General features: G+C 43.7%; 1 protein-coding gene across 1 annotated transcript in view; it reads left to right on the plus strand.

The window, feature by feature from the left end:
* The window catches only part of myo5aa (myosin VAa), a 51,556-nt gene that overhangs the window by 5,613 nt on the left and 30,244 nt on the right, over nucleotides 1–15,699 (plus strand). Inside the window, exons 2-6 of the mRNA XM_041957869.1 lie at nucleotides 7,682–7,792; nucleotides 9,547–9,718; nucleotides 9,954–10,098; nucleotides 12,475–12,631; nucleotides 14,542–14,685. Of these exons, the coding sequence (XP_041813803.1) occupies nucleotides 7,682–7,792; nucleotides 9,547–9,718; nucleotides 9,954–10,098; nucleotides 12,475–12,631; nucleotides 14,542–14,685 (729 nt within the window). The remainder of the gene's footprint in view (nucleotides 1–7,681; nucleotides 7,793–9,546; nucleotides 9,719–9,953; nucleotides 10,099–12,474; nucleotides 12,632–14,541; nucleotides 14,686–15,699) is intronic.

The following is a 15,699-nucleotide window of genomic DNA, read 5'->3' on the forward strand; positions in this document are numbered from 1 at the left end:
ATCATTTGTCCACAGGCTAACTGAGAAAGTCTTGATTAGCTTAGCATGGCTAATTTTCCCTTTTCCACAAAAGCACAGCTCCTGCCCTGACATGACATACAGAAGTGAGCTACGCTCCTCCAAGCTCTGACTAAACTAATGTGATTAGGTGCCGGGCACGGTCACAGCTTCTTAGTAAGCGACTCTGATCTCTGGCGCTCACTGGACGTTGGCACAGCAGTTGTAGCAAGAGTCTAGTTGGGGAACACACTATTGGGTGTAGTGAGGCTAGCGGGGTTTCTTCCCAACCGAGCTCTCCACCAGCACTGAGGTCTCTGTTTCTCGGCGTCATGCTGCGTCTGCCCAGCTTAGCAGAAAAACAGCAGATTCTCACATGAGAGGCATCATGTGACGACGAGGCCTCTGCAGTCTGGGACTCCATTGATGGCTTTTCTGAGACTGTGCGAGCGAAACATTTTTCACACACCACTGCAGCTTTCTAGATCAGGGTCAGCTCGAGACCCAAACATGTTTGGCGTCTCCCAGGGACCCAAATTTGTATATGTACACGTATAAACTGCTGATAAAGAGCACAACAAACCATGAATTTTAAAATGTAAATGAAATGCATTTATTTCATTATAAAAGTACTTTATAGTAATAATTAAATTTGCTTTTTGCTTGTCAGACACACAGCATCTGACCTGAACAGACCAGCCCAGCAAAGCAGAACGCTCCTCTTCTGATTTTATTAGGGTAATGAATGCACGCATCGTAGCTGTGTTGTGCATTTTCCTCTGCGACCCAATAAAAACAGGTCCATGACCCATTTTAGGTCGCAATCCTAACTTTGGGAAGCGCTGGTCTAGATTGTTGTCTCTGCCAGATTGTGCTGTAAAATGTTCCCAGGTTTTCAAGAATCAAGAATTAAGAATCCTTTATTGTCATTGAGCATGTCAACGAAATTTGCATTGCAACCCCCGTGTAGGTAATAAGAAAGATAATAAAATAAAGTAAAGATAAGAGAACAAAATAAAGTAAAGATGCAGTAAAAATATGTGTAAATGCAATAAAAAGAAAATATACTAAGATAATTAAAAATATACTAAAACAATAAAATATACCAACAACAGCTGATACTAAACTGTATATACTGAGATTCAGTTCGTGTTAATCCTCCTTGTGGATGTCCCTCTTTTACCTCCTCTCATTCTCCTCTTCTATGAGGTTGAAGCGTTATTTCTCGTATTGAATCAGCTTCTTCCTCACAACAGTCGTTTTACTCAAGGAGAATCTAGCTCTGTGTATAATCTATCAGCCACCTTTTTGACCTGATTTCATTTTTCTAGTTGAAATATTTAAACTGAGCTGTATTTGACTGGTCCAACTGGGTTTCCATGTCACAAATCTTGCAGAAATCTCACGAATCAGCAGGGTGACATTGGAAAGGAGTGGTCTGATAGACGTCCGGTTTGTCAGTGTAAGCAGGGGAAAAACCCTGTGAGTGTTCAGAGGAGTCACGGCAGGCCAGGGTGTCTCCAGTGCAAGAGTGAAAGGTCAGGGCTCAGTATTAGCAAGGTGAAGTGTCTCTAATCTGCTGTTGACTTTGTGCAGATTTGTAAACGCTTCTCATGGATGCCCCGCCCCATGGGTACAGCCCTACGCCCCAACACACACACATTTACTGTATTTTCATATATATACATACAGTACGTACACATATATTTGTACACACACATACACACACACTCTCTCCCAATGCCCTGATCTCTGCGACCTCCAAATCTCAGGCTTCTCTAATCTCCTTGCAGAGGTGGGGTTTAGATATGCAGCTGAAATGAAAATGACTTTTAAGACAACAGCACGACTGGTCTCCTTTCTTCATATCAAGAGACTACAACCATGTTTGAGCTCCATGTCGTTGCACACAGTTTTGGATGGAATCAGTTTCATCTTTGTGAACACACCCATACACACTGCTTCTCTCCTGCCTTAGCGTGTCCTTTCGCATGCATACATTATTGCATGTTCATTGTTTCTGTCTGTGGTTCAGGACGAGAATTAAGACGAGTGGAAGCTCCGGTCGTCGCGTTAGCCGTAGCTGCAGCCGTGGTAGCTTGTAGCCATATGCAAATGTAATGAAATCTCGGTGTAGTTGACTGCAATAAGATTAGCCAGCGTTAAACCCTGAGTTAGCCTAATCAGGCCCTGATCCTTTGTCTCAGTTAAACCAGGATTAGCACCAGGCCAGCCTCGTACCCTCACGAGCAGCCTTTCCCTGCTGTCAGCCGCTGTGAGGCAGAGCGTGAACTGGCTCATTATTTCATTGGAAGGAAATTGTGATATTGAATACTTAACAGCACATTGCTGCAAGATTACTGATGTTGTCCTCTAATATGATTGATATGATGCAGGTTTATTGCATTTGATTGGTAAATAGTACACCATGGGAATGGTGCTTGTGACTTGGATACTGTCCGAATATCTGGTGGATGTTAGATATGCATTATTGATATTTTAAGTGGTCTCTGTCTCGGTAATATCACTGTTTTGCACAGAGTTGTTGGGAAACAGAGTTATTACGATCAACATGTCAGCATCTTCAGTGTGAAACAAGGTTCACACGTTCACAAGTTCATCACACCAACTCTCAGAGTGATGATTAGTTGTAGTCATAAGGGTTGAGCACTGGGGCCTGTTCAGTCAAATAATGTCTTCTGTGGCTCAGAATAACCCTGATGATGTCACAGTGATGTCATCATGGTTATCTCAGATGGGGCTCTGAGACTACAGATTTATACCTGAAAACCTGTGTTAGACGTTGGGTTTGTGGAGTTTAAAAGATATAAGCATTTACCAGACAGGGAGGGTTGTGCATATGACAAAAGAGTTGCATGATGGGAAATGTAGGATCCAGTCTTTGTAGAGCTTGACCCGTACTACGGAAGGCTAAAAGTCAGGATATCTCGGCCATGGCTGCTTCAATCTTTTTGTTAATCTATGACTTGTCAATCCCTCAACCATGCAGAAGTGCTTTACCAAGCTGCTGTAGTGTTCCCTCAATCCCCGAGTGTAATGTGATAATTAACACTCAATATGTCACCCTTCATTTCAAATGAGAGCATCTAATTCTGATCTACTGAATGTCACACAACTGGTATTTTCTTTTACTTTTAACACAGTCTTTATTTATCTGAACCCCTCTTGCATTTTGCACTCTTCAAAACAAACATTTATCACATAGAAAGCATGTGACCCTCACATCACTGTGACCACACCCAGTGAATTACATGCATATTGTGTGTGCGTGCGTGCGTGCGTGCACCACTTTAATGCAGACACTCTAGTCATGTGATTTCTGATGTCACAGATGCTCTGACGTCTTTGCTCCTTTTCCCGTCACCCCTCTGCTCTTCATCTGCCGCCCATAACGCACCAGCCTGACCACCATCCATCCCTCCATGAGGCAGACGCAGGGGCTGCTCTGACTCATCACATTTTTCCTCTCCAGCTTTCAGACGCTCCAGCTTGTGTTTCATTGTTCAGGATTATGTCCTTGAAACATGTGAATGTGTGTGTGTGTGTGTGTGTGTGTGTGTGTGTGTGTGTGTGTGTGTGTGTGTGTGTGTGTCTGTGATTGACTTTCATCCTTCATCTCTCCTCTATTTTCTGATCCCACGGGAATTTGTTGGTCTATAAATATGATTCCTGGCCTCTGCAGCTGTATTATATTGCTGTCTGTCTGTCTTTTCCTCCCATACTCAGGAACACACACACACACAAACACACGCACACACACACACACACACACACACACACACACACACACGCACGCAGGTCTGTATGTGTGTGTTTTGGTCAAAGAGAAAGAAAAGAAATGTGCAGCATATTCCAGTGTTAACTAATTCAGGATAATCATGCTTGACACCCACTGATGTGTGAAACAGGTGTGTGTGTGTGTGTGTGTGTGCGTGTGAGGATCAGGAAGTGTGCTCAGTAGCTCAGCGATGTGAGGTGTGATGCTGCTCAAAACTCACTGTTTGCTATTTTTAGCCTCTGTCCTCCTCCTTCTGCTCTCCTCCCTCCCTCCCTCCCTCCCTCTCTCTCTCTCTCTCTCTCTTGGTTGCTAGGAAGCTGATGGGATGGTCTCCTGTGGGGACCAAAAAGGTGAAACGGCTAACAAAATGGTGGAATGGGAAGCATGATAAAGAGAGGCAGGCATAGGGGCTATGTTTGCATGTAATTAGAAATTTAACCCCTGAGTGCAGAGTTTTGCCACTTTTTCCTCTGAAGCTTTGAGCTGGTTAAATCGTTTCATTTCACGCTCTCTGACACTTTTATTATGTGTTGTGTCAGCTCCTCGCAGCTCTTCTATGATGTTCACACTGAGTGAAATATTCCAGACTCTGTCGGATGGGAATATTCGAGACGTGCCCCGCATCATTTTGTGCACACTTCCCTCAAGTTTATTCCGACATGTTTGATATCTTTAGCAACTTTGGGAACTCGCCAAGAATTTGAAATAAAGATCTGCTGGTTTGAACAGTATTTGGCAACAGAAATCTAATGAAACAGAGAACAACAAAATGGGTTCCGTGAACTGAATAATAATTGATTTAACTTTCATTTGGGAGATATTTTGATGCACCGTTTGATGGATATATGACCAAACCTGGCTCCTTACAGCTGAAAGTGACAACAGCTCTGATCAATCTGTCCGTTTTGGCAGGCAGACGTTGAACCGACAACCTTTCCAAGATTGTTACGAAAGGTATATAAACTGTCCAATCAACGGGCTGACTGTGCCAAAAATATGCCAGTGTTGATGAGACACTTTTCCTGTCGCTGTTTGTTGTATAGATCGTTTATTACCGAATGAAACCACAGGAATTGTCTTGAATTTAAGATGTTGATTGAGGTGTTTTCACTGAATCCATCTTTGTTGGGGCAAATTGACAGGGAGGTTTGACCTCACAGATATTTTAGCTGTCAGTGTTGGTGTCGAACGGCGAGGGTGCGACCTGTCGTTTGACCGTGCTGATTGTTCGTGAGGGTTTCCCCTTTTCAGCTGCTGTTCGATCTGTAACTCAGCACACACAGGTAGACGTCTGTCTGTCTGACGTCATGCTTTGCTTTCTCTTTTTTTCACCTCACACGATTCATTTGCTTTTCACACTTATCACACAGATCATTAGTGTATGTGCCAGCTGATAATTAACAACAAGTCGCAGTAGAGAAATGCCAAAGATGCATTTATGGTGATATAAAACAAGTTGACTTCTGAACTGTAAAACGTCTCAGAATGTCAGTACTCACTGTGTGGTCGTCACAATTCTGTAATCAAATTTAAGGGGGTTTTGTTTATGTTGTGAGTTTATAATTGCTCAGATTTGAACTCTCAAATGTCAATATCAGTATTAGCCTTGAAAATACAGTATTGCTCAGGCTCTATCATGCACACAAACACACACACGCTCTATCAGCATTACGACACACACCTCTTGCCACCAGTTTCCTACTTTAAATGCTTGTATGTTTCGTACACTTTCACTGTACAGTTCCTCATTTCTTCATCATTCTTTTCTTGTTTCTTTTGGTTTTCTTTGACGTCCTCTGACTTACACAGATTGCTTCTTTTCTAACTGTCGCTCAGAGGTAAGGCTAAACCACACGATACGCCATCTAACCACGCTGATCACACTGTTTGGTGCTCCTGCAGGGGTGGAGAGAGAGAGAGAGAGACGGATTAGAGAAAGGAAAAAAGTGGCACAACCTGGGGGCTTGGTGGAGGTGGAGCTTTGAAGAAAAACAGTTCCCACCCTGTAAGGTTTGGTATTTACAGATGACAAGTAGATGCGATGTATTTGTTGATGGCGCTCGGGCTGAAGTAGTTGAGTAAAAGGACTAAACACTCTTTGATTTCTGTGTTCTTGACGTGAGGGGCGTGAGACGGACAGAGGGTGAGAGAGAGGGCGAGGGTGTGTGTGTGACCATGATGTCATGATTCAGACTGTCTGTGGTGGAGCAGTACACCCAATTAACCAGTTTCTCTCCAGTTGTGCCCGTCTACAATGAGGTCTTTCTCTCTCACCCGTGTTCATCTGCTTATGTAAGGAAGCCATGAAATCATGGTCAGAAAGATTCGGAGCGCGCCTCATCGTCATGTGTTTCAACGTCGACCAGGACTCCGTATTAGTACTTCACTGTGTGTTCCGTGTTAATATTTCAAATAAATAAGTCTCAGCAAAGTGAAAATCCTCCTTTGTGTTGGGATTATAATGTGTTAAAGGGACAGTTCACCCCAAAATCCAAAAGAAAATGTTATTTCCTCTTCCCTGTAGTGCTGTGTTATTGTAAGCTGCTGTGTTCTGGAGATGTCAGCTCTTTCCTCTAATAGAATGGGATTAGATGGTACTCGGCTTGTGTTGCTCAAGGCAAAGGAACTGTTTTCTTTCTACCAAACTGCACCTGTGAACCGTATCACTGCTCAGAAGGAAACGTGAATCTTCTCATGGACGAGACTCGTGCTCAGGACAGCCGGGGTCTTCACAAGCCAGCACTGTCAGACGAGGGTAAGGGGAGTAGATGCATGCTTCATTGTGCACAGTGATACGGTTGGAGGGTGTTGTTCGGCCGAAAGAAAATAGTCCCTACATGAAACTGCTCGCAACAAGGTCTGTGGATCATCTTGAGTAACCAGGTCATGATTTCTGCGAAGAGCCATCGCTGTTGTGTTTTTCAGATATATTTTTGAGCAACACAAGGTGAGTGCCATCCAGTTCCATTACGTTCGATAGAAGGCAGACATCTCTACAGCCAACTTCGCCCGAACTCTGCAACTCACACCAAAACAGTCCAGATGGACAAACAGCTCAACGGGCAACAGGAAAAAAGTGTATTTTTGATTTGGGGTGAACTGTCCCTTTATGGGTGCCATAGATTAATTTATATGAGGTGATGGATCCTGCACGAACACACGTGAATGTCAAGTGGACAAAACAAAGGCAGCTGTAACCCAAACCCCACCAAAATCTCTTCTGTTGAACCTCTTCAACCTCTTAACTTAATTTCCTCTCATCTTTCCGCTTATGTAAAACCAAATGCACTGTAAGAAAAACAACCTCAGTGCTGTTTGACTTGTGTCTTTCATGAACTGCAGGCCTCGTCCGTGTGTGTGTGTGTGTGTGTTTGTGTGTGTGTGTGTCTGCGAGCCGGATTCCTTAGCCATGTGACTGCCAGTGTTCATCACTGTTTTCACCACATGTCTGCGATCAGCTGATTGTCTCCAGTCACAAGTCTGTAAGAAACGGTTTTATAGTGAATTCTGTGTGTGTGTGTGTGTGTGTGTGTGTGTGTGTGTGTGTGTGTGTGTGTATGAGAGAGAGAAAGAATTTTTAACTATGACCACAACTGCTTTCTTCACTCGTTATTATCTTCTGTGCGTTCTGCAGCTCGTTCCCACACCATGACTGACCGTAACGAACTATGCGCTCATGACTGTGAAAACATAAGAGCGCAGTGTTTTCTCTGAGGTCATCGTCTTGTAACTGACAGCAGAAAGGAAGTAAAGTTTTTAAAAGCATTTGAGTTGAACTAAGGTGAAGCAAGCTTGAGTATAAATAGAAAAGTGTCTTCAATTGATAATAATATTGACTCTTTATCTAACGTGTCTTTTTTTTCCCTCCTGTTTCCCGTCTCTCAGTGTGCTCGGGTGTGGATCCCCGATGCAGAGGAGGTGTGGAAGTCCGCCGAGCTGACAAAGGACTACAAAAATGGCGACGCCTCCCTGCAGCTCATGCTGGAAGATGGAACGGTGAGGATGGATAGAAGAGCAGGGTGGAGTGGAGTCAGTCTCTCTTCACGTTTGTCTCCTCTCAGCTCTTTTTATTGCCTTCTCTCTGTCTCTGCCTCAAAGACACTTCAAAGTGCTGCCTCTAATTAGCTGCTATTGGTTTTACCATTAGCACTCATGAGGCCAGCTTGCAAAGATGCCCCAAGGAGCATTTTAAATGTATAGCAGTAAATTGAGTCTTTCAGCTTAGAATACAAACAGCCACAAGCTCACTGGAACAACAGGCACTCCTGTTAATGAATGCATGTGGCTGGCAAAAGCATTTGCCATATTGCTCTAAATCAGGCATGTCAAACTCATTCCATAAAGGGCCGTGTGGCTGCAGGTTTTTGTTCCAACCAAGGAGGAGCACACCAGGCCAACCAATCAACATCAAGGGATCACTTAGTTATCAGCTGAAGACTGAGATCAGCTGATTAATTGATTCCAGCCAGGTGTGCTCCTCCTTGGTTGGAACGGAAACCTGCAGCCACACGGCCCTTTATGGAATGAGTTTGACATGCCTGCTCTAAATGATTATGTGATCATATGTGAATGTAGCCAGCAACACCAAGGTGGTTACGGTTTACAGCATAGCTCAAGCGCTCAAAGAGGACGGGGATAAATTCCCCCAGACCTCAACAAAAACAATGTCTTTGCATTTCAAAATAAGGCATTTCTACATGTTTTTACAGTATTTTATGCACTCTGTCTGTCATTGTGTTTTTTGCCGCTAGTCCAGATTAAAATTCTCAGTATCGTCTATTAATTAAGTAATACATTTAGATGATTGTGCAGCCTTCCTGGAGTTGTGCTCTCTCACTGAGTGTCCGCTCCTTTTATAGGCTGCTGCTGAAGATGATCAAAATAAAGCACTTAATTAGTCAGTCAAGCATGTGGTCATCTCATTCCCTCTTGATAGTGTTTGCTCAAAGAGTTCCTGCAACAGGATCAATACAGGGGTATAAAAAATGAATGAATGCGAGGATGAAAATGTGCATGAAGCGTAAAAAGCTGATGTCTCCACACTGAAAACAAGATTAGTACAATGTAATGCAGCTTTGACCTATGAGACTGCTGGTTTTGCTCCGCAGCCTTGGCAAATCGGTAGCCTGTCTCATGACATATCTGAGAACATTGAAATACTGTATGAATGCTTTTAGTGGGAGTGAACGTCGGTTTATTCTTTCAACGATGGGCTCACCGCTGTCAGTCAGCCTCAGACAGCCAGACCTGGAAACCACAGCTAAGGATCTTACAGATGTGCGTCCAGAAGAAGTGCCTCAATGGATTTTATCACAGGACATAATTTAATGTAACGTTTGGGGAGGAAGCCTTTTCTCTTTTGGCTTTTAGCAATAAAACGGACATGTTTCTCTCTCATTATCTGGTGAGTATCAACAGAGTCTGTTGGCATTGTCGTGGTGACTGATGAGAAAATCAACACATTGCAGTTTTATTGTATTTTTACATGGCCAAAGAGAGCACTTGTGTCTTTTTGGCAGGTGTTGGTAGAATAAAATAAATAAATCAGGACACTTCAACTTATTATGTAATCGGTTGAAGACGCAGCTGCAAATCCTGACGCTGCTGCTGGATAAAGCGTCATCTTGTACACCATAAATGAATAAGTATTAGAGTCTTCATACAGGTTGCAGCCAGATTTTCACGGATCCACCATCTTTTGTTTTAGAGCGCACTGCATCTCCGTTATAACTCTCTTGTCACATCCTCAGAGCCTTGAGCACAAACTGGACCCCAAGACGAAGAACCTGCCTTACCTGCGAAACCCCGACATCCTGGTGGGCGAGAACGACCTCACAGCGCTCAGCTACCTCCACGAGCCGGCCGTCCTGCACAACCTCAAAGTCCGCTTCGTCGACTCCAAGCTCATCTACACTTACTGCGGTAGGTGGCGCTTAAACCGTCTCGCGGAACCCTCCAATCGCCGCTTGTAAATGTTTAAGTTCTCGAGAACAACCTGGGCATCAGGATCCTGTTTCCTCCTGCTTGCACTGCTGTGTTTTGTTTTTTTAAACAAGCACCTTTGTTTCCTGCTCTGTCAGTTTGGAAAGAAGCATCTCTGTTACCTGTTTAATGCTGCAGGCGAGCTCATCCTTTGCCTCCGTGTTCTGTGTCTCAGGCATCGTTCTGGTGGCCATCAACCCGTACGAGACGCTGCCGATCTACGGCTCAGACATCATCAACGCCTACAGCGGTCAGAACATGGGAGACATGGACCCACACATCTTCGCCGTGGCAGAGGAGGCTTACAAACAGATGGCCAGGTTTGTGTGTGTCTGTTACCTGAGTAGTCTTGGTTCTAGTCTCCTTGTTGCTCCACCCTCCCTCTCTCTTTAGGGTTTGTGGGTCAAAGCTGAGCCAGAAATAGGCTCATGGTGGTCTCACTGTCTCTCTCTTCTTCCTTGGTCTTTTAATCACACACACACATCCTGCATTTTCTCTGCAGGAGCCAACAAGTAGATCTTGTACAGTGCTAATCAGCCCTCCCTCTTTCTCTCACACAGTGCAGTGATCCCTCAGTATGCCCAGTGTGACATACAGCAGCTCTACTCTGTGTTTGAAGACCTTACATACGTATATATAACTTTATATATGGTAGTATTTCCATATGAATCTTGCAGTTTAGTAATAGTCGTAATAATGCTGAACTTTATTTGTGTAGCACTTTTCTTAACAAAGTTACAAAGTTCTTTACAGAGAAAAGAAAATAGTAAAGGTTAAAAGCAAATGCCACCTAGACAGGGTTGTAACAGCTCTTCCGTGATACCACTGTTGCTGAGTGGTCCGTAACAACTGCTTTCTCTGTGAAGTTTGAGCAGCTACATGTGCAGCTATCCCAGACACTGTTCAATGGAATAAAGAAAAAAGGAAAAACTTGACAGAGTGAGACTGGGAGTACGTGTGAGTAGAATTTCTGCTGGACAGACTGAACATGTTAAGTATTTACAGAGTGAACACAGACACAATCCAGTAGCCCTTTAAATACTACTATGAAGCCTATGCTGTTTATATTGTTTGTTGAAATTGTGTAGTTGAGTATTCCATGCTATTGTCAGCTCAGTATTTTGTACTGAATTAAATTACACTGTGCAGGTGTTGCCATTATTTCATCCACCTGTTGTAATTTAATGAATCAAAAACAACTCAAATACTGTGTCTTCAGTTCATTGGGTTTCTACAAAGCTTTACCCCTTTGTCTTTTCACTTTTCTGAGAACCTCGATCTCTATGAACAAAATATTTACAGCAGGATAACAAACAACACGTAACAGTAGTGACATGATACTTGCAGATAAATCCTGTCTAAAGAAGGTAAGAATCCACATAAAATAACTATAAAACCATCAGTCTTCTTCTTCTTTGGCTGTGTTTTGTCACCATTTAACTTTACTACCATCTACTGGATTTTAAAGATGTATGGAAGATGTATTTATTCTGCTAGGGCCAAATCCCGTTCCTTGCAATGTTAAACAAAAGTAAAAAATAATTAATGTATCCATCCTGGGATTTGGATCCGCTCCAAATTTAATGTCTCCTTCCTTGGCCCATGCTGCACCCTTCCACGGGGTTTGGTGAAAATCAGGCTCGTAGTTTTTCCACAATCCTTCCACGAGACTAACAAGCAAGCAAACTGGACTGAAAACAGAGCCTCCTCGGCGGCGGTAATGATGACAATGACACCATGAAACACAGGAGAGTGAAAATGAAAGTTAAAAAAGAGAGAATGTGCAAGTGCAACAATGCTAGAAATTCACAACAACCAGAAGAGCCCCAGGCTCTGATCTAAAGGGACACACAGGCACATAAAGAGTCAGCAGATTGGTGGTTTATTAATGATGCTTTGTGATATATAACAAGTAAACATTTAGTGATTTTCAAGTAATCAGCTGCATTTTAAAATCAGTGAAAGTTGCCAAGTACGGGGGTAATAATGAAGCACGTCATTTTTTACATTAAGAAACAGAATATTTGAAAATAAGATACAGCACATGGTCATGTTTTCTATACTGAGATGAATCATTTGAAACAGTAGTCTGTGTTCCCTGTCAGCCAGTGGAGTCGGGGAGTGTTGATGCATGGCATACAGTATGTCACCACTGGTAAACACTCGCCTCAAGTTGTTGTGAAACACCAGTTAAATTAAGTTTATTTCTGTGACCCAGTCTGACGCGGCTACAGAAATAAACTCAATAGGCTTCACATGCCCTCAACAGCAACAGTTACTGACACAGCCAGAGGTCTCCATAGGAAGACAAGGAAAACCTCCCAAAACCTGTGTAAAAATAAAAAAAAAATCAGAAAGGCCTCACAGGCTGGGGACACATTAGGAGCCACAGGTGGGAAAAATGCCAACTGCCAAAGAAGAAAAGATCTCCGCAGAGCTCCACAGAGAGGTGGCACAGTAGGAGGAGGCGCTGTTGCCTCGGGATTTCATCTCAGTTCTTGGGATAAGGAGTGGAATGACCTGCTGGGATATTAAAGCGAGCAAAGGAACACACAGGTCTAAGGTGTGTTATCACCTGCTCTGCCCAGCAGGCACCGAAAATGTTGGTTGGCGAAAGCATCTGATCGAACCCTGTACACTGACATGTGGTACACACACTTTTCCTTATGTTGCTTTGTTTCTGCTCAATCTGTCAGGGATGAGAGGAACCAGTCTATCATTGTGAGCGGGGAGTCCGGAGCAGGAAAGACGGTATCAGCCAAATACGCCATGAGATACTTTGCTACGGTTAGCGGCTCCGCCAGCGAGGCCAACGTAGAGGAGAAAGTCTTGGCTTCCAACCCCATCATGGAGGTGAGCTCAGGAGGCCGCAACATTTCTTCAGACGTGTGAGCATTTTTATGATGTGTGGTTTGTCTTTTAGTAACGCAGTCGATGCAGAATCACCGTCTTCATGTGCAGATTTTTTTTCCACTGGCTACATTTGTGAAATCACTTGATGCAACTTTGTGCAACCCATGAACGTGAAGTTACAGGTCAGAGCTCTTAGATAAAAAAGTGCTGTTGCTTGTGAAGGACTGGAAAAAGCTCACTTCCATAGCTGTGAATTTGTCTTCAAAGTGAAAGTGTTGCATCACTTTTCCCTCAGTTTGTGCGTAGACACTGTTTTCTTTGGCCCAATCGCTCTGCGGTATATTCACTTAGACATTTGTGAATGATATGGTCTGAATTTCTTTCCATTTGTCCTCCTCTACTTGTGCTCTTTTGCTTTCTCCTCCACTGGCGTTTACTGACTCCCTTCCCTTCAGTTTCTCCACCTCACTCAGTGTTTCTGGCCTCGAGCTGCTCTCTGCTGTAATAACACAGGTCTTATCCTGAGCTGTGTGTTTTCTCCTGTAAATTCATAAGGACGGGAGGAGCTGGAGCGCTCTCCTGTACCCGTATGCCACTACCTCCTCCCCTCGTCCACCTCCTGCTATCCCCCACCCCGTCCGTCCTTTCCATCCACTCCACTAACATCGCTCTAATCCTCCCAGCCACCGCTTTCACCTCGAGCCAATCAGAGACGAGCCGACAGGATGAATAGAAAGCTTTCTTTCGTGGCAGTGATGTCACTTCAGCCTCTGAGGCTGGATGGAGAGTAGAGGGTTGCATCAGCCTTTTCGATATTACAAAACCTGTGTGTGCGTGAGTGTGTGTGTGAGAGGCAGAGTGTTCGTGCATGGTGTTTATTTGTGTTAAGCTGATGCCGGCAGAGATTGGGAGACCTGCTCTGCTGAAAGGCTCCTTGTCTGCAGTGAAAGACTGCGTGTTTGGCCTTAACTCAGCAAGAACCTTCTGTGCTCTGTGCTCACACACTGCTCAAGCCAGGCGGCTGTGTAGCTGCTGTGTGTGTGTTTGCGTGTGTGTGTGTGTGTGTGTGGCCCCACCCATCTACAGATACTTCCTTGCACAGTTATTGATCAATCATGTATATTGAACTAAGGCTGCTGACTGCAGGTTTGTTTGGCGATGTATTGCAGCTCAGCAGGAAAAGTCCATCAGCATGTCCAACTCCTGTCTGTGCCAGAATAGATGTCCATTAAACATACTCCTGATTTGTCAAGTGTGGACCAACCACAAATAATATTAAACTCCCTGTATTAAAAAAGGAGGATGACGATGAGGAGATTGATACCGCTCTCACGTCTGTATGGAAAATAGGAGGCTGCTGCCTACAACCAGTTAGCTTTGTTAGCCTAAGAAATGAAAACAGAGCGGAAAAAGGTTAGCCTGGCTCTATCTAACAGTAACAAAGACTGCCTACTAATACCCCTAACGCTCATTAATTCACATACTGTATCTCACTGGTTTAATCTGTAAAAAAACTGAATTGTAATAATGACACATTGCAGTTTTAGGGGCCTTATGTGCAGGACTATTTCTTGGCCAGTCGCTGTTTCTGGGCTTCGTGCTAAGCTAAGCTAACCAGCTGCTGGCATTAGCCTTATATTTTCTGCACAGACATGAGAGAAGAACATTTTCTCTGTGATCTGTTACTTTCTGCTTCACCATAGCAACAATAGCCACAGTCACAATCCCCTTTCCCTCTGCTGTGGTGTTATCCCGGGACTGTTGGAACTGCCATTTGTGCACGGCCGATTTGAGGCCAAATGGGGTTTACATTAAAGTGAAGTGCTGCACCATCTGCGCGATCCATTTTTAACACCATCATCACAATAAGTTGCATCTGTTTTTGCTTTTTTTTTTCTGCTGTCGCCCAGGCCATTGGAAACGCAAAGACCACCCGAAATGACAACAGCAGTCGCTTCGGAAAATACATCGAGATCGGCTTCGACAACCGCTTCCGAATCATCGGCGCCAACATGAGAACATATCTGCTGGAGAAATCACGAGTGGTGTTTCAGGTGAGCGTGCAAATGCACATCACAGTTTGCATGAACACACACACACACACACACACACACATGTTTTGTTGTACTTGTGTGAGTATTTCATTGACCTGCACTCATTCCTTTGCTCATTACAGTCCGCCAGCCTCAGCCACCACAGATATGTGCACACAACCTTTGTGCAGTTCTGCATTTCATTCTGAGCAGGACTGTGAATAGACTTCACACACGACACATTAAGCTTTAGCTCTTGCAGAAAGCTCTAGAATCGCTGTGTCCTTCAGTCATAATTCATGGGTTCCTGATAGCAAATTTTGTTCCTGCTGAAGTGTCCTTGAGCATGTTCCTGAACGTGTTGTTCATGAATACACGCCGTTCTTCATCTGACCTCTGAGGTAAAAACAGAATTAAATTAGTCTAATTTCATCTGTGATTTGTTGCTCCTTGACATTCCTTGACATTGCACCTGTTTTTGCTGTATGAGTCAGGATTAATGTATTTACATCATGTACTACAGCCAGAATGAAACAGGTTCAGGGCTTTGTTGGCTCGAATAGAGTATAGTCTATGAGTTATAGGTTACTGTGCATTATATTATACTGCCCAAGCCTTAAAAAGGCAGACTATCTCCCAAATTATAGATGACACAACTCTTACACCTAAACACACAGCTACAAGCACACTGGGACACAGTAGTTCATTGGCTTCCAGTGGCTTCTCTAGTGTTGCTGCACACACAGTAAGCGCTCATGCACACATGTACAAACAGCTCGTGGTTTGCCTCGTGTCATATTGTGAAATACCAGACTAATAAGCAGGTGAGTTGCAGGGAAAGAAACTTTCTTTCTCTGAATAATATAAATGAGATGTCTCATTATGGGATAGTTGACCACTATGTCACCAGTTGAAGGGGCCATACAGTGGCCTAGTGGTCAAGTCTCATAGCTTATAAATGCAACATTGCTCTCTCTGTCTGTACTGTCAAATAAAGACAAAACTACCAGATATGATATAAAAAAACAGGTCTTT

This window comes from Chelmon rostratus, chromosome 1 (genome assembly GCF_017976325.1).
Source record: "Chelmon rostratus isolate fCheRos1 chromosome 1, fCheRos1.pri, whole genome shotgun sequence".
Taxonomy (NCBI): Eukaryota; Metazoa; Chordata; class Actinopteri; order Chaetodontiformes; family Chaetodontidae; genus Chelmon; species Chelmon rostratus.